The sequence below is a fragment of the Dendropsophus ebraccatus genome, chromosome 5 (genome assembly GCF_027789765.1).
Source record: "Dendropsophus ebraccatus isolate aDenEbr1 chromosome 5, aDenEbr1.pat, whole genome shotgun sequence".
Lineage (NCBI taxonomy): Eukaryota > Metazoa > Chordata > Amphibia > Anura > Hylidae > Dendropsophus > Dendropsophus ebraccatus.
Window position 1 is genome coordinate 58,739,841 of NC_091458.1, and position 20,035 is coordinate 58,759,875.

Below are 20,035 nucleotides of genomic sequence, written 5' to 3' on the forward strand. Positions count from 1 at the left end.
TTCCCCTCTTCCTAAAGTAATAAACATGTACGCTCAGCCGACTTGTGCAGTGCATGCATCTATTGGCTGTGTCACATCACCTATTTGCCATTTAGGTCACTTATTCTAGACGTTTGTGTAAGGTCTGCTTTCAGGGAAGCATTGCTCTGATAGGATACTTTATTATATTATTGGATTAAAAATCTTTCCCTTGAATATTACAACATGTTGGCTGAAAAATGTTGGAGCAATGACAGGCATTGATTTATGACCGCGGTGCTGCGTCATTCAGGACCAGATAACCGTGTATTGATGTGTATTCTAGCACCATATTCTTCTGGCCATGTACTATTCCATTTGCCCGGCATCATTTGTATTTGTTTATTTGTCCCTTTACAAGCTAAGTGCTATGACTATAGGATTATATTTGGCTGACTCTGCAGGGAAGGTAACCTGTAGTGACATTCTGGCTTGTCAATCTGAGGGATAGTGTGACTTACAAAACACCGAAGGACACTTGGCTCTCCCTCACTCCGCAGGCTGCTTGGTAGGAGTCAGGCTGTCCGCTGGTTTCATGCGAGCATTTGTGTTGCTTTACAGATAAGAAAATGTTGCGACAGGGATCTCAGCACCATGAAGCCCAGAGCCTGGGAATTGGCAAAGCAATTGCTGTACTTACATCAGGAGGGGATGCTCAAGGTAATTCTTCTTATTGTATTTTCTTTTTATGTATTTATAAATAATATACCATTATATTCTATTCTAACAGTAATTAAGTTACTTTGTTCTGTCACCGCTTAAAGCCATAGTTCAGTGAATTTTCACTTGTGAGTACACAGTTTCCATAGACATTACATTTGTGATGGCGTGGTAAAAGCTGGGAAGAGAAAAATGTGCGACCTTCCAAGTGAAAATGTGTGTGACAGTGTGAACTCTTATATCCATGCAGGGGCATAGCTAGGATTCACGGGGCACCATAGCAAAAATTTGTAAGGGGCCCCCCTCCCCTACATACAACACAAAGCGTTGTGTAGATAGATAGATAGACTTTACTGCTGGTGCACTGATAACCCCTGACCTCTGCACGGAGCTCTGCACATTTTCAGAGCAGTGAAGCAGTTATCCCTGTCTTCTGCTTGTTAACCTTTTTTTGTGTTGCAGCATGTAAGTAAACATTGGGTCACTTACACACTACAGTACATAAGGGGTTAAGCAGAAGGACACATGCTCTTACCTTCTTTCCCGGGCCCCCCTCCTGCAGGGGCCCCATAGCAACTGCCTACCCTAACTCTATGGTAGCTACGCCACTGTATCCATGTCTAGTCTTATAGGTAAGGCTCCTTTATTATGTGCACCTTTTAACTTTTTTTAATGCAACCTTGTGTTTATTAGCACAAAATTATTACGTTCAGTGGCCCTTGTGCGATGTGCGCAGTCCACAAAAACTTACATAGATAAGGCTGGCGGTACATACAACGCAAAAGATACATTTCTGCCATAGACTTTGTGGTTGGAGTATAGCGGGGGAAAATTATCGCACAGTTTTACAGTAGGGCTGTTTTTTGTTGTCCATAGCAACCAATCACAGCTTGGCTTTCATTTTATGGGCAACAAAGAACATTCCTTCTGTAACTCTCCCCCAAAGTGTCTACAGTTCCCGGGAATATTCTCATTCTACAGATGTAAGTTAGACAAGAATTAGTTCACCGCATCATGGTACACAACATATTAGGATGTCATCCAAACAAAATATTTAACCTTCAGTATGAAGCAACCTGTATGTAATAATATTTCCAATTTATTTATTTATTGATCTGTGATCGCAACTGATAGACGTCATTCATGAATGTGTCACTGAATAACAATAACTCTGTGCGACCAATATGATCAATATCCCATCCAGTAACTTATTATATGACATAATATATGTGGGTTGCACAGATGGTGTTACTATAAGGTTATGATAACAAGCTGTAAATTATCAGAAATATGCCTCAACATTGGCTTCCCATATCACAGTGAAAATTCCAAACTTCTAGTTATGTCTTGACGTATGGAACCAACTATTTGCTTTGACCTTGCACAGATAACAAGTGCACTTCTCTCTCTCTCTCTCTCTCTCTCTCTCTCTCTCTCATTCTCCCCTTTTGCATGCCCTCTCTTGTGCTCATTCTTTCTTTTTCAGTCACTCTCGCTCTCTATCTCTCTCTCATGGTTTTGTATTCTTCTTATTTTAAATTTGTCAATAAAGCATACATAGATTGTCAGCATACAGAAATCCATGTTTGACCTTGCATTCTTTTTGCCAAAGGCAAAAAATCCACCCCTAAAATCTATGCATTAAATTACAACACATGGGATGTTCCGCAGATCTTTCAGCCTGTGTGTCAGTACGTTTAAAGGGGTACTCTAGCAAAAATATTTTTCTTTTAAATAAACTGGTTTCAGAAAATTCTAAAGATTTTGTAATTTCCTTCTATTTAAAAATCTCATGTCTTACAGTACTTATCAGCTGCTGTATGTCCTGCAGGAAATGTTAAACTGTTAAACTGCTGGCTGCTGGGCTGCCTTCAGGGTGCACCCGTAAATCAGTTAGCCATTCACTTCAATGCAATATGCCGCTACTGCTGCACATTATATTGTGCGAACGGCTGCTATTTCCAGATGCTGTTCGGTGAACAGTGTCCAGAAATAATAGGCAGGTACATTATTTTAACGCCCGTTCTTTAGAATAACGCTATGTGAACGCAGCAGGTGGCATTGCATTTACTTCAATGCAATGCCGCCCCTGCAGTAATGAACGGACGCTGATTCCATTGCAATCAGCATCAGTTTACTGAAAAAAAAACAAAAAACTGTGTGAACATTGCCTTAATCTGACACAGTGCTCTCTGCTGACATCTCTGTCCAAGACAAGAACTGTCCAGAGCAGAAGCAAATCCCCATAGAAAACATCTGCTCTGGACAGCTGATAAGGATTGGACAATTTGAGATACCCTTTAAGCCCTCTTTACTTACACATACTCTGCTTTTTTACAAAGTTTTGTAGATCTTGGGATTAATTATAATGTATTGTCATACTGGTCACTACATATACAATATATACAGTTTACAACTCTGTGAACTGCTGGGACTTCTTACAATTTGTATGTGTAACATACATTATGTTCATACAGCAATTTCTTCTAGTTTTAAACATGGCCATGCAGGGCTGGAAAAGAAAAGCTCACTCAGCCAATCATTGGCTCAGGCAGTTGATCAGGTCATCAGCGGAGACTGAACACACTGGTGGGAAATCATGTCATGTCATCGGACAAATGACCAAACAAATGGAAACTGTCAGCTTTTAAGTCATGTTCCAAACTGCTGACACTGTTAGATAGCTGTTAGGTCAAAGAGACACACAGTACCTTTCATATAGCCAGCTGTGCTTCCAAAATGCCTTTTATTCTCTTGTGGAAATTGTCAGAGGTTTTCTCAACCCCCTTAAAGCTGTAAGCTAAAAGGCCTCCTTGCTTTCCCTCGTATCCCTATTCCTGCTTGATGGTTCCAAGGTGGGTTCAAGCAGTGTCCGGGATGGTGTGGGGTGAGGGAGCTTTGCAACTTGTAGCTTTCAGGAGCTTGGAAACACCTATTTGATACTTTGCACAGAAGAATAAAAGCAAAGTGTTAAAGGGAACCATTCACCCCGTGGCCCCCGTTAGAAACAGACAAACAGTTACATAGAGGTCAATATACTTACCATATCGCTCCCGGTCCCGTCCCGGATCTCGTTGTTGACACGGAGAAATCGCCGATTCTTCTTCTCGCGCCCATTATGGTAATGAGCGCCGCCGGCCCGAAGTCCAGCCTTCTCCCCGCCTCCGACACTTGATTGACGCCGGGTCTTCTTCCTCCTCGTCTTCTTTCTTCTCGCCGGATCCCGCGCAGGCGCCGTGACGGTCGTTTTCGGCGCATGCGCAGTTCACAATTGAAGCCGCTCCACAGCTTCAATGTTTACTGCGCGTGCGCCGATTGTCAGAGCTGAAGTGACGTGTTGGACTTCGCGCATGCGCGGTACACAGGAACGTCACGAGCACGTATCCTGTTTACCGCGCAGGCGCAGAAGAGATGACGAGACCTTCGCAACGGCGCCTGCGCGGGAATTCGTGAGGAGACTGAAGACTGAAGACGTCAATCAAGTTCCAGGAGGCGTATATGGGCGGCGACGAGAAGAGGACCTCATGAATAAGTTGGACTCGTCCGTCGTTTCCTATGGACGTTGGACTCATCTCAGCTCATTACCATAATGGGCGGGAGAAGAAGAATCTGCGATTTCTCCGTGTCAACAACAAGATCCGGGACGGGACCGGGAGCGATATGGTAAGTATATTGACCTTTATGTAACTGTTTGTCTGTTTCTAACGGGGGCCACGGGGTGAATGGTTCCCTTTAAAAAGCTGAGTAGCTCACTGAGGAACTTCAAAAACTCCACTATTGAGGCTCCTCATTGACCACTAAAGGTGGTTATAGGTGTTGAGTCTGACTGCAACACCAGAAGGTACATGCTTCACCTTCTAAAATGTGCAATAGTTGAAATGTAATAGAATGTCCTTCCCCATCTGTTATATATGCTATTAATTCTTATGTAGAATGACCATACGTGTTTGTCTACTCAGTTCTGGATGCTGTTTGCATGCTGTGTTTTAACGCTGATTAGCTGGAATTACTTGCTTTGCCCTCAAGTCGTGGGAAGTAGGCAACAGCTTTTATCTCTGAAGTGTAAGTTGTACTGGCAACAGATGGCAGATGCTGTAATATCTGGAACTATCTCAAAAGTTGGGACTTTCTTTTAAAGATTGTTTATTACAATCCAAGTTATCCCAAACAAATTAATGCTGAGGTTTATGCTCTGGTATGTCATGTCCATTGTTATAAAAACGCAATCAGTTTATTTGATATATACAGACTGTGATGTAGCCATGCAGGGGGTGCAGCTGCAACTGGACCCATAAACCCTTTTTAAGTTTGAAGCAGGCAGCACTGATGGGCCCATGTGTCACAAAGGTTAGAGATCATAAAACAAGAGGCTGCACTGACAGGAGCAGAGGAGATAAGAACTGTGTGTTAAAGGAGAAGGCCCACCAACTCTGAAATCTGCAGGCAGGCGGGGGTGGGTGTGAAAATAACAAAACATTAATTTACCCATCCCCCATGCCTTGTAGCGCCGCCACTGGGTTCCACTCCCTGCAGCCGGGCAGTGATTGTACGCTCGGCCAATCGGTGACTGGGGCGGGACATCGTCCCAGTCACTGACTGGCTGAGCTGGCAATCACTCAATCAGGCAGTGACGTTGCTGCTGCAGGAGCGGAGTATGTGACGTACCCGGTTACCTGAAGAAGACAACGTCTGGCGGCAGCGGTAAACGGCAGCATTGATGCTACAAGGCACAGTGGGACAGGTTAACTTGACTGTTATTTTCACACCCACCCTCCGCCTGCCTGAAGATTCAAAGTTAAAAATTATCTAGATTAAGATATTTTATAGGTTTTACAAATTATTGTTATCGACAGAGTAAGATTAGCATTACAGCCCCAAGACCTTCCTGGACCTTTGGTTTATTACCAAAGTATGGAGGAAATGCCTTATTTTTCCATACTTTTATGTATATATATTTAAAAAATGTATATTTTTGTCTGCTCCATATTATGCTTAGGGATGTAGACACGGGCAGACAACTGATAAGAAGATAAAACATAGCTAATGGCACTTTGCAAAGTTAGAAATGATGTTTTCGTTTCAAGCTCAAGAGTCAAAGACTCTGTGCTGAGCTACAGCATGCATGCCTCCTCCTTCCCCCACTGCTTGACTTCTAGTAGGGAGGGGAGGGGTTGGACGTGGAACAATGTTTTCAGGCTTCAGCTCAGTGATGCATTCTTTACACTTGAGCTCTGAGCATGAAAAAGAGCTGACAGATTCACTTTAATGAGGTTTCCCAGAAATTAAGTCCCCTTTAAGAGGCAGTGGGCTTTTTCCTTACATTTTGTTAAAAGTACTGTTAAAACTCAGGACCCTCTTCTCATACATAGAATTTTTTGTTTATTTTTCCCTTTTTACACATTTTGAAATAGTAGGTAATTCCTTTAATCTAAGAATTAAAGGAACTATTCAGCATAATAACTCACTATAATCCCAATAAACCATGTTAATACATCTCGTAACACTTTTTGCAAACCCCCAGAGAGGAGTAAGTACGTCCCTGTACAGCCATTTCTTCGGCCCTAGGAACAGCCCTGATGCCTAGTTGAAAAAAGTTGCATACAGCGCGGAAGGTAATCAAAGTATTTTGCACGATTTTGCAGGCAGAGAAAGCAATGTAGATAAAATAATGTAATCCCAGCAACATCTTGCAGCTATTGGTGGAAAAATAGGGGATTGGTTTCCACAGCGTTCCAGACATTTGAAATAATCCATATTGTATTCCTCACCAGGAATGAATGCAGCTGTACGAGCGGTGGTGAGAGTGGGAATTTACACAGGTGCCAAAGTCTTCTTTGTTCATGAGGTGTGTATCGCTATTTCCAGACTGGTTTGCTTCTTTGAATTAAGGTCAATTTAACTTTTCTTTGTACGGCTTGGTAGTATTATTACAGTTAATTCTCTTCCATGATTATCATTATAGGGTTACCAAGGACTGGTCGATGGGGGTGAAAACATTCGAGAAGCTACTTGGGAAAGTGTCTCAATGATGCTGCAGTTGGTACGTATGATAGGCAATAAGTATTTCTTGTTCTAATCTTGCTTTGCCATAAAATTTGTCTGTTGTTTCCAAAAATAATAATGGATAAGAATCCTGCGTTCCAAGATTGCTGCTGAGTGCAGGATATTTGTTCAGTGCCTGTTTTATTTCCCCCCGTTGACTTGAATGTGGAACATTAAAAATTTATACACATATGTTTGGTAATAAATTTACCTCTCAGCAGGAACAAAATAAATCCTGCTAGTGTAAGTACAGAGAAGTATAACAAATACTGGTTAATAGTGTTGAGTGGACGTGGCCGGAGCCGCTTGCTTCATTGTGTTAACTGACAGGGGCCGCAGAAAACTGACATGTTGGTTATTTACGGCGCCGGAGTGTAAACAATGTGTATACGCTCTGGCCGGGATCCCATAGAAATGTAGGCAATGTTCCACACTGCATAAAGTATGACCGTTGTTGCCGATGGCAACAACAGCCGTACTTTTATGTAGTGTGAACATAGCCAGAGTATGTATGCATGTTTTCCGGCAGCCTTAGGGCTGCACCCAATTTCTGCAGCCGCGGGAAATCAAACACTGAGCATTGGGGTTCAGATCACGTTCCCGAACCCAAACATTTTGGGTCCATTCAACACTACTGATTAATCATTTCCAGGACAAAATAAGACCTATGACACAACTGTCACTACTATGGCTCCAGCTCTGAACAGCAATACTGCTGGTGAAATATACAAGTCTGGTGTTAGACAAAGCCTCTGGAGCTGTATAATAGAGCTTATTATAACCATACTTTTGGTTTCAAGCTGCCTTATCAGTAAGTAAAATTATACTGTGGGTAGGGTAGCACCTACTGTCATGCAATCTATACTAACAGTCTTGCGACTCTGTCTTTTTGCCAACTATAAGTAAAAAGTGCGTACAGCCAAATACTGCATATGTCTTTTTTTTTGTACTTGGTGTAGCTTTGCCACCTCTGTTGGTGCCTAAGGATATCCACTCCCCACACCTACATGTACAATTATAAATTGCCTTCCTTTGGATAAACACAGTAGGGTTAAAGGTTGAACTAGATGGAATCTTGTCTTTTTTCAACTTTATCAACCATGTAGCTTTGTAAGACCCCTTCCACATACTGTATTCATTTATTCTGTTTGCGTATGGCATGGGTAAATGCGAACCCATTTGTTTCTGTGGCCCCATACACAGACGTAGGTGATACAGAACTGTGTTGGGGTTGATCTCTCCCAAAAAAGGGCAAGCTGTTGTGTGGTTTGCAGTTGTGTTAAGGTTCTTATATTTTTAATTATTAGGTAATTAGGTATTATTGCACATGCAATCGATTATCGGTAGTCTTGTCAGTAGTTGTGGATCGGCAGCTACGGAGAACACTTCTGAACCGTTGCTTTATTTGTTGGTGTAAATAGATCACTCGCATCTGTGTCATGTCCATAGATCACCACTGTCTCCATTCACAACTGCTGAGCATGTGGTCCCGCCTTACTTCATTTAGCCATCTCACGGGGCAACTAGTGGATGGCAGTGAGAATTACTTGCATAGTCCAGCAATGACTTCCCTATAGCCGACATAACAATACAATGAAGAAACGATGTGGGTTACAATTACATGTGCCTTTGGATTCTTCATTGACTTCATATAAAGTATACTTCAAATACTTTTTTTCCCTTTTTATTGATGTAATAAACTACTGTGCTTCAATAAAAGTTAAATAGATGACCCCTTGCTTTCCTGGAAGCCTTTAAATAACTTTCACACTTGTTTGTGAGACATTTGCCCTATTAAAAAACTTGACATTTCTTTAGGGTTATCCTTTGCCAGGATAGGATACTTAAGTCTGCAGTCTGTGGCCAAAGTTACAGTCAATGTCAAAGACAAAAATAACCTGCCATTTTGGTGCCAGATGAGGTCAAAGCTCTAATGGAGTCTAGTTTCAAATGCCACACATAAATAGACATGATACCTTTGACCTTTGCAGTTAACACTGCGAGTGTGCATGCTTTTATAGATACAGAATCACACTACCGGAGATACAGATCCTGTATGATGATGCATAAAAGGCCACGGCCATTCAAAAGCAGCACATGTATGCCTTTTCTTATATGTTAGCAACATCTAACTTGCTGTTACTCTCCCATAGAACAGAGGATGTTAGGAATGAAGGTACCTTCATCCTCAGCGCCATTTTTGTTCAATCCTGCATTTTATTTATAGTTAAATGAGGGGGTTCTGTGCACTGGGGGCAGGACTACCACACTCCGTGCCCCGACTTGCTCCACCAACCCATCCCTTTTTATGAATATTCATCCAGGACTCTGCAGTGATGTGCAGCCAGAGTGATGTCATGGCAGAGCGCTGGATGAATATCCATGAAGAAGCAGCTTGTCAAGCATACCCAATTGGGTAAAAACATGTACTTGAATATGAAATAAAGATACTTTCACTCTACTCTAGATGCTGTTAGATTTATTTTACATTTCTTGTAGCATGAAAGAGTTTGCAGCAAACTTAGGAGTGAAGAGCTAAGCCTAGCCCTTCTTCTGGCTGTATTTAAAAGTTAGCGAGAGCAAGCAACCCCAGACCCCAATGCATAAAACTTTTGACAGGTCTCTAGGGAATGTTAAAAGTTTTTTGGAAGTGACAGATAAACTTTAAAGGGAATTACCATGAAAATGCTACCTAAGCTATCCGCATGATGTTATAGAGCAGAAGGAGCTGGCCAGATTGATATACATCTTTAGGCCATGTCCACACACTGTATTTTTACAATAAACAAAGGCCATTATTGCAGGTCGCAACAATGCCCGCTGCTTATTGACAGTGTGCAATTGACAGAGTATGTTGAACAGCATCTGTAGTGTATACACGCTGCATACACTAAGGCCGGTGTTCTCTGCAACCGCACAAATTAACTGACAGGTCTATTTTGTGCGGCTCCTGATCAATGAACAGCGGTCATACAAGATAGCCTGGGCTCACAGTGTAAAGTACGGCTACCAGACGTACTATACATTGTGTGCTATGGCAAATTAGAGCGCAGGAACCCCCAAATGTGCCCGCATTCCAATTAAAGCAGATTGATGTTTATCCAGCCGATATTACAGTATCGGCCGGGTGAACATCTTAGACATCGGCTGTTTTTCAACCCGGCCAGGTCAAAAAACAGCTGATGTTTTTGCCATGTGTGGACATGGCCGTATGGGAAAAGCTTCAGTATAACTTGTAATTTATTGATTTGAAATCTCTTCCATGCTAGGGAGTCCAGCGAGCAATCCTGTTATTGACTGACACTGTTCACTGGACTCCTTTACACAGAATGATCAGGAATTTCAGTCAACAATTTAAAAGTTACACTAAAGCCTTTCCCACCGAGACATATACGGTATTAATCTGCTCAATTCTTCCTGCTCTATGATGTCTATAGATTAGATAGCACTGTCTTGATGGCAGGATCCCTTTTAAGTCTGTAGAAAATAAACAAGGGTGATATATAAAACCGCATGCACGAAGAACTGGCTTATGGTGCGTTTACACAGAAAGATTTATCTGACAGATTTTGGAAGCCAAACCCTGGCATGGATTTGAAAAAAGGATAGATCCCAGTCTTTCCTTTATGACCTGCTCCATGTTTATAGTCTGTTCCTGGTTTTGGCTTCCAAGATCTGTCAGATAAATCTGTCTGTGTAAACGCACCATTACACAACTTTGTTATCTATGTCTTAGACAATTTTTTGAATGCACCACTTTCAACAAAGGGGCAGCAAAGGTGCAAACACACTGGAGACTCATAGTGTATTGTCTATACCAGTGCTTCTCAATTCCAGTCCTCAGGCCTCACCAACAGGTCATGTTTTGAGGATTTCCTCAGTATTTCACAGGTGATATATTTATACTCAGTGCATCAGGTATTATCACAGGTGATCTTTGCATGGGAAATCCTCAAAACATGACCTGTTGGTGAGGCATGAGGACTGGAATTGAGAAGCACTGGTCTATACAAACAGTACAACTTGTGTGTGTACTTTATGGCAACTAGAATGAATGGGAGTCAAGTGACCGGGAAATGTCCTAGGTACCACAGCCTGCAGGAGCCCTCTCCCACAAAGACAAGGCAAATACAGGGGAGCAGCAGTGATATGGTCCCTATACACATAAGGGCAAAGTCAGCCAGACCTGCTGATCTAAGCATGACTGTCTGCATTCTCTTCATTGAATGATGAAGTCAGGGGAAAGACGTATGAGGCATATTGAGTTTCAACATCCCGTCCTTTTATTGTCAAAGGAGATAAGCTACGACCTGAGGTGTCTGGCAGTGGGTTAGTCCCCTTTGCCCACCGAAAAACACATGCACAAGAATGACACATGCATAAGAAGGACATAAGGCATAGCAAAAGATAATAAAGTTATGTGGCCACATTTACTATCCTGCCTTATCTAACAAGAAAGCAAAAGCCAAAGTAGAGAAATCTAGGTATTGAAATGTAAAGGATTGCTAAAAGACCCCATGAATGATTATGAACGGTTGTAACAACCCCATCCTGGACATACACTTTTTACTCCTGTGTTGTCATCTTGGGAAGTTATTAAATGTTACGTATATTGGGCTGGATTTAATCTGTTATGTGTTTTAGGAGTCAATAAGACAGTAAAGTAAGTAGTGATGCCTCTATATACTGAATTATAATGTTTAATGACCAGCCGCCTCATTCGGAATTGGCAGGAGATAAAGAAGCCTACTTTATTTATGATAATTTCATCATTCCATTCATGATCAACCATATCTGTATTTTTTAGGGTGGTACAGTTATAGGAAGTGCTCGGTGTCAGGATTTCCGAGCTCGAGAGGGCCGCCTTAAAGCAGCATGTAACCTAATTAAAAATGGGATTACCAACCTTTGTGTCATTGGAGGAGATGGCAGCTTGACTGGAGCAGACACTTTCAGAGCAGAGTGGAGTGGTTTGCTTGCTGACCTAGTTAAAGCAGGTACATTTTTGTCAATTTTAAAGGGATTGTATCACTCAGATGTTTTTTTTTTATTTAACGTTTTTTCTTCTAGCCTGTTTTTTTTTTTTTTTTTGTAAAATTTTTTATAACCTACAGTTCAAAGTGTAACTATCATTTAAAAAACTTCTGACATGTCATAGTGACATGTCAACAGTTTGCATCGGTCGGGTCCCCTTTGCCGATTGCTAGAACGAAGGGGCAGACACACTCTTCTCTGCTATAACTTGTAATACGAGTGATCTGCGTTATAATGTGAGCCTATGGAACTTTCGGTATACAGAATTGCCAGAAGTTCCACAGGCTCTCATTATAATTCCATTAACTGCTCGTATTAGCAGTTACAACACAGATGAAGCGCCAGAGCGTGCCCTGCTTAGCATGTCTGCCCCTTCATTCTAGTGATCTGCGGGGGTCTCAGTGCCCAGACCTCAACCGATGCAAACTTCTGTCACTATGGCATGTCAGAAGTTTTGTGAGAAACCAGAGTACCCAGAGGAAACCCATGCAAACACAGGAGGAACATACAAACTCCTTGCAGATGATGTCCTTGGTGGGATTTGAACTCTGGACCCGTTGCAAAGCAAAGGAATATAGAGGAATGAGCTCCTTAAAAGAAATCTATCTTTCAGTCTTTCTAAAAGATATCTTTGTTTTGCAGAGCAAAGAGTCTAAGCTCAGCTTTAATTTCTTACAATGGTGCTGGTAAAATGGAAGCTGAGCTGTAGGCACCAAAGATGTTTTTTTTAAAACCGTTTAAATAAATGAGCCCCAAGAAAATACAGGGGAAGAACAACCTGGCGCAATGCATGATGTGAACTACAGCCTTCTACCCCCATGGCCTGCTGCTGAGGGCACATTTAATGTTGCTGCACTGAGAAGGTGCACAAAGGAAGCAACGTGATAAAAAAAAAGGCAATTATACGTGTTTAGGTTTTAGGATTAGTGCTACACTGTTGCTCTGTGTGTAATGCCCCTTTAGCCACCTTCTGTGTTTCTTGTCTGAGGGGGATACTCCTTTTAGTATAATGACAATTTTATTTGCTCCGACCTAAAGCAGGGCTAGATGGCCTCTTCACTAGGGCAATAGAGTGACCAAATGTGCCATGTACCTTAAAGTTTTTCTCACGGTTTTCAAAAAGAACTAAAGGGACAATTATTCAAGTTATAACTGAATAAGTAATAATTTGCACATTATTATTGTAACACGTATATATTTTTTAGGAAAAATTACTGCTAATGAAGCCAAGAATTCTAGTTACCTGAATATTGTTGGACTGGTGGGTTCCATCGATAATGATTTCTGTGGAACAGATATGACAATTGGAACGGATTCTGCTCTTCATAGGATCATGGAAATAGTGGATGCCATTACTACAACAGCACAGAGGTAAGACTGAAGATGTCCTACATAAACAGTACATCAATAGTGTCACATTTTTAGTCACCATAACATTTTAATAATCTGGACTGGATTATCACTGGGCTGTATGTTTTGATGGAGGATCTTTAGGGACAATTGTTGGTACAAATTTGTTAAAAAAATGGTGACTAAAAACTGGAACTGGTAAGGGATGAAAGTAACAATACATTTATTGAAAATTACCTAATTTAAATCAGACATTGCTTATAAATTGTGGTTTACCAGAAACATTTGAGAAAACAAAGTAATGAAACTGTCCTGGACAAAATGATGATACCCCTAGAAAAGATTGATAATACTTTGACCATAGACACAACATCTCCAAACAGCTTGGTTTTCCTGTTGCTACAGTTACTCATATCAGTCACTGTCATTATAACTTTCAAAATCTAAACCAACAGTGGATGTGAAATAAAGCAAGTTTGCAATATACATTGATTATTGTTTGTTGTTGTTGTTATCATGCTGTAAAACAAAGCTGAATTTACCAGAAATCTAGGTCCAGTCTCGTGAAGGCAGATTTTCTGACTTGTGCTGGTTGAAAAAAAAAAAAAAACAGTCTAAACAAAGGAATTCCGGCCAGTACAGAGAGTCACGGCTCAATGTGTCGATCAATCACATGGACTGTCTTCTCTCTGTGTGAGCGCTCAGATGGCCTGGGATACAGAGGACTTGCTGTTTTCTTAGAAAAAAAAGAGTCCGAAAACAGGAAGTGCCTTGTTTTCCATGATAACTAAAAAAAATGAATGTAAATTGCAAACTTGCTTTATATTACATCTACTGTTATATAAAATTATAACAACAGTGACACTTTAAGGTCTATAGGACTGTAGCCAACCTCTCTGAATGTGGCTGCAAGAGAAAAGTGTATGATAAATCGAAGAGACTGATGATACAAATAGTAACTAAAGAACCCATAACAACTTTCAAAGAGATTAACGTAACTTGACCTTGAAGTTTAGCTCTAGAGTCAGATCGCACCATCCGTCACTGTCTTTGCCAAAGTGGACTTCATGGAAGATGATTGAGGAGAAACCACTGTTGAAAGCAAATAAAAAAGTGGGAGTGGAATTTGCCAAAATCGATGTTGACAAGTCACAAAGCTTCTGGGGGAACGTCCTTTGGACAAATGAGACGAAACTGGAGCTTTTTAACAAGTCACATCAGCTCTATCTTCACAGACATAAAAAATGAAGCATACAAGAAAAGAATATTGTACCTACTTAAACCATGGAGAAGGATCGGGTATGTTTTGGGTCTGCCTTGCTGGATCTAACACAAGGTGTCTTGAATCTATGCAGGTTATACCTCAATCTCATTCTGGAGTGAAATGTGTTGACACACAGCTAAGAGCAAAGCGTTGGACTATCCTGAGGTAGCTTTCTATTGAACAACTGCTGCAGGAGCTGAAACCTGCAGTCTGGAGAAGAAACCTTCACACCTGACAGAGCTGGAGCAGTGTCCTCACAAAGAATGGGCCACAATACCTGTGGACAAGGGCAGAAGTGGAGTTACAGAAATAAATTGTTTGCAGTGATTGCCTCAAAACATTGTGCAGTAAAGTAAGAAGTTAAGACTACCATTATTTTACCCAGGCCAGTGTCATTAGTTTGTTTTTAACAATTTATTTTTACTATAATTCAGAAGCAATGTCTGATTATCACTCGTTGATTTAAACTGAATGGAAAATTTTATTTTTACCTTTTGTCAGTTTCAAGTTATTTCAGTAACCATTACATGGCACCGTATATGGATATTTCTTCGTCGTGTCATGGGGTGCTAATAGGCAGGCAATGAGGGCCCCCTCCTTCTGTGAAGCTCCTTGGGTGGGGCTATTAACTGCAACATGTCATCATCATAGTGTGAATGTAGGTCATGGAGCGTCTAGGTAAGATGATCCATAGCGCACATTCCATTCCTCTGTTTTGGTCTTTGGTGGGCAGCTAATACCCCTATTCCACCGGTCGTTAAGAGGAGCAAACGCTTGTTTGCTCCTCGTTCCCCGCTCGCTGCCGCCGCTATCCAACGCGGCGGCAGCGAGCAGGTGAGTGCGGGAGGGGCGGCGGGGAGCTGCGGGGGGGTGGGGGTGGTGGCTGCTCGGAGGATTGCTGATCTTCCGGGCAGCCCATAGGATACAGCAGCGTCTGCTGCCGATGCTCCTATTCAACGGAGCGACGGCAGCAGATCGTTGCTGTATCAGTCGCTTGTTTTTCAACATGTTGAAAAACAAGCGACTGCAACGATCAGCCGACATGAACGATGTCGGCTGATCGTTGCACTCTATTCCACGGGACGATTATCGTTCGTAGCGGCAGATATCGGCCGAATACGAGCGACATTCGTTACGTGGAATAGGGCCTTAAGTAATCCCCAAAGGCTGTCCCATAACACACAGCGAGAAGGGGTGTAACTAGAAATTATGGGGCCCACCCCCTTCCCCCAGCCACACACACAAATTGTACATACATACACAAATAGGCCCACTACATACAGTAGGTACATACATGCACATATACATACACACAAATAGGCATACTACATACAGTAGATGCACACATGCACATATACATACACACGGATAGGCACACTACATACAGTAGATGCACACATGCACATATACATACACACGGATAGGCACACTACATACAGTAGGTACACACATGCACATATACATACACACAAATAGGCACACTACATACAGTAGATGCACACATGCACATATACATACACACACAAATAGGCACACTACATACAATAGGTACACACATGCATATATACATACATACATACATACATACATACATACATACAAATAGGCATACTACATACAGTAGATACACACATGCCCATATACATACACACAATTACACTCGCTAGTTATGTAGGGAAGTTTAGTGGTGTACATTCACTCCTCCTCCCCTGCAGTATCAGAAACTGTCAGGAAAAAGCCTGAGCTCATAGTGAGGAGGTGGGGGAGGGGCCCGGGGGTGCAGGGGAGCAGGTCCTGCGTCTCTACACCTACCTGCCTGTCATAATCACTGTCTATATTTAGTGAGCTGGCGGTTATCCAGTTTACTGTATAGAGCCTGTGATTGGGATGAAAAGAAGGAGTACACTGAGTGGCTGGGCCCAGGGAACTTCTAAACTAGGAGGCCGACCCTGCTGTGTCCCCTGACTCCAAGGGCCCCGTACACCTGCTATGGTGGTAGTTACACCCCTTACAGAAAGTGACATTTCAATCCAGCAATAAGGACTTTTCTCAAGCAAAAGTCTTTATTGTGGAACTGAAACGTTGTCTGCTGTGTCTTATGGGCTAATTTACCTACACAGCTTTTTTTCCCACTGCATTTGGATTGCTTTGTCTACAAATAAATAGATAGGTAGTTATGATTCATTTTATGCCTGTTTTGTTTTACAGTCACCAGAGGACCTTTGTCCTAGAAGTGATGGGCCGGCACTGTGGGTAAGTCCTAGAACAGAAAATTCTATACTTCCTTTTGCTAGATCAGCTTTAACATTATTAATGGAAAATGAATTAAATATTTAGATCTTTATACCATAATAAAAAGACACTGATAAATCTCACAGGACCATAAAAAGAACAACAACAACAAGGTGTGCAAAATAGAAAATGAAACCTTACCTCCATATGTGACATATGGTGGAGGGCTGACAAAAAAACAAAAAGTGCAGCAGCAACCTACAGGTGCAGGGGCCTACTGTATATACTCTTCCCAGTGTACACACGGTAAACACCTGTTCTGTAGACATTAAAAAGTGAGGATCTTAGTAAACTATTTGATCAGAGTGTACCATGTCGCCACATTAGGGCGTCCTCAAAACATGGTCCCTACTCTAGCATTTTCACACTAGCAATGGCCTCTCCCGGCTTTAATAAGCCTACAACTAGGCAGATAGGAGCCAAATCATAGCACCCATGGGACATGGGCGGAGTGCAAGCCAACAGGAGGTAGCCACCCCCCCACATTCAACAGAAAAAAAAGGAAAATTTGGCAGCACATCTATGACTCTGTTCACACTGCAGGTTGCACGCTGCTAGTGGATATGGTGGAGGGCTGTCTGCTTTTTGACTTTTATCAACCACAAATCTTTACATATAAACACATTCTCTGTCTTGTAACACTGTGTAGGGATAAACCATTTACAGCTCTTTCATCTGACGTCTTCTAGCTACTTGGCCCTGGTAACTGCACTCGCGTGTGGAGCAGACTGGGTTTTCATTCCAGAATCCCCACCAGAAGAAAACTGGGAAGAACATCTTTGCAGAAGGCTGAGTGAGGTATCTGAAAAGCCTTTTCTATCAGGGTTTTGTTATAGGTTACTAAATATAATAAATTATGTAAAAGAAGACATTGTGTATAATCAAAATCATTACCCCATGCCGAGTGTTTTAAAACCATTTGCCAAGCTTTGTCAATGTGGTAATGACACTTTTATTTTTAGACTAGAGGCCGTGGATCAAGACTGAATATTATAATTGTTGCTGAAGGAGCAATTGACCTCAATGGAAAACCTATCACTTCAGAGGATGTTAAGGCTGTAAGTAGTACTACTGAAATGAATTCTGTTATGTACTAATGTCCTTTATATATTTTTTTAAAATATATTGGCTACACCAGTGGTGTCTACATGTGGCTCTCACTTATGGTATATCTATGAGACCCACACCTCTCCCCAGAAAAGGGGTCCCCAAACAATCTTACATCGGGTAAGGCAGCTGCTAGCTGCCACATCTAGGGAGAAAATTTATGGAGGGGTGGCCAGGATTACAGAAAATAACTTTTCACTGTGTTCCATCATTTCCACAAGTTTCATAGAAGTTACGGAAACAGGGTATAATAATGAATTTGACTGTTGCCAGGCACCTCTCTCTTCATTCATTGTTGGAGTATGGTTTCTAGAGGCTGCTTTACCAGCCAGCATTATTTTGGGGAAAGCTCCTTGTGAACATAGGTACAGGTCCCTAATTCCCGATTATCGCTCCATGGAATAGAGAGAACGATCAGCCGATAATCAATGTCATCGGCTGATCGTTCAATTAGGTTCAAACCTAAAATCATCGGTCGCCACCCGTGCATCGCTATGTGGAATAGCGGAACGGCCTGTCTGAGCTGACAGACCGCTCAGCCAATCACTGGCCGAAACCGAAACAAGGGCTGCAAGGACATCGGTAACAATGACCTTGCAGCCCTCGCTAAACGATTGTCGGGCCGTGGAATAGGCCCAGTAAACAAGCTCATTTACATCGTTGATCGGGCCCTGCTGGGGCCGTGGAATAGGACCCTAAGGCTTTGCATCTATCTGCAATGAATGTCATATCCTCTGGACGTTCTATAGATGTTTAAGATTATAAAACCATATTAATAGCCAATGTATCTCATCAATCTCTGCATTACACTCACAACCTACAAATGCTACGGAACATATATCTACATTATGAATTTTACATGTTTGCAAATAGCACAGAACTAAACTGATCCCAGGTTGTCCTGCTGTTGGGACCCCATGAAAAAGCTGTCAATGCAAAGCAGGGTCTTGTAAAGTGACAGACCACAATATACAGATTTGGGATACCATAGTTATATCACAGAATAGATATGTGTTACAGTGACTACCTACCAACTGGCTTATTACATAGTAAGTGTAACACATTAGTAGGATTTCTAGTGTAAGGAATAAAGAGGTTTCTGGGAACAGCACCTTGTACCTACAGTAACTGCGGTTTGGTTGCTTAACAATAGTGATATTGCAGTGTTCATGTATGACTGTTTTGACTTTTATTAACAGCTAGTTGTAAAGCGCCTTGGCTATGATACAAGAGTCACCGTCCTCGGACATGTCCAGCGTGGTGGGACACCTTCAGCCTTTGATAGAATTTTGGTAAGAATTTTTCTAGGGGGAAAAAGGTGTATATGGAATAGGTTGGGGATTATTGGCTCCACATTGGTACTGTCTCATCTTGAAAATCTGCAAAATGATTCAGTTTATCTTGACAGCATGAGCAGTGTCTTTTCAGGCATGAATAATTGTAACAAAAAAGCAGCACCTGGTTTGTGTATAGAGCCTCCCAGCGTTCCTTGCTAGCTCAATAGATATTCACGACTTGCCGTAGTGATTCTGCATCCTGTACAGCAATGATGTGGATAAATCTGTTGACAAGTATGTCAAGTGTTTTCAATGGCAGATGACAAGGAAAGCAAGGAATGCTCTATATATTAGCAGTGTATTATAGTGATGTTCAACAAATAATTGACTGTATTTTTTATCTAGGGAAGTAGAATGGGTGTTGAAGCTGTCATGGCCTTGTTAGAGGGAACACCAGACACACCAGCTTGCGTGGTCAGCCTGTCTGGGAATCAAGCAATCCGTCTGCCCTTAATGGAATGTGTTCAAGTGGTAAGATGACACTCTCTGTATATTCTAAGGGTGGTATTACACGGGCCGAGTAGGGCCCGATAATACCTGTAAACGAGCGCCGATCTGCTAGATCGTTGCTCGTTTACTGGGCCTATTACACGGCCTGATAATCGTTTGACAAGAGCTGCAAGGACATCGTTACCGATGTCCATGCAGCCCTTGCTAAACTGGCATACATTACCCATCCACGTTCCAGGGCTGCTCCTGCTGTCCGCTTCTCCCGGGGTCCCATACGCGCTTCACAGCGGCCTGTCGGCTGGTAGGCCGCTCAGCCAATCACAGGCCGGGACCGCCGCGGCCTGTGATTGGCTGAGCGGCCTATCAGCTGACAGGCCGCTGTGAAGCTAGAGCGCGCGCGGGACCCCGGGAGAAGAGGACGGCAGGAGCAGCCTTGGAACGTGGATGGGTAATGTATATCGTTAGTCGCCGGCCACGCACC

General features: G+C 42.2%; 1 protein-coding gene across 2 annotated transcripts in view; it reads left to right on the top strand.

The window, feature by feature from the left end:
- Positions 1–20,035, top strand: part of LOC138792631 (ATP-dependent 6-phosphofructokinase, muscle type) — a 61,551-nt gene that overhangs the window by 20,599 nt on the left and 20,917 nt on the right. For both annotated transcript variants that reach the window (XM_069970275.1, XM_069970274.1), the window contains exons 3-12: positions 580–678; positions 6,450–6,523; positions 6,641–6,718; positions 11,528–11,717; positions 12,960–13,125; positions 16,577–16,621; positions 17,350–17,458; positions 17,623–17,718; positions 18,967–19,059; positions 19,450–19,575. In XM_069970275.1, the coding sequence (XP_069826376.1) occupies positions 580–678; positions 6,450–6,523; positions 6,641–6,718; positions 11,528–11,717; positions 12,960–13,125; positions 16,577–16,621; positions 17,350–17,458; positions 17,623–17,718; positions 18,967–19,059; positions 19,450–19,575 (1,076 nt within the window). The remainder of the gene's footprint in view (positions 1–579; positions 679–6,449; positions 6,524–6,640; positions 6,719–11,527; positions 11,718–12,959; positions 13,126–16,576; positions 16,622–17,349; positions 17,459–17,622; positions 17,719–18,966; positions 19,060–19,449; positions 19,576–20,035) is intronic.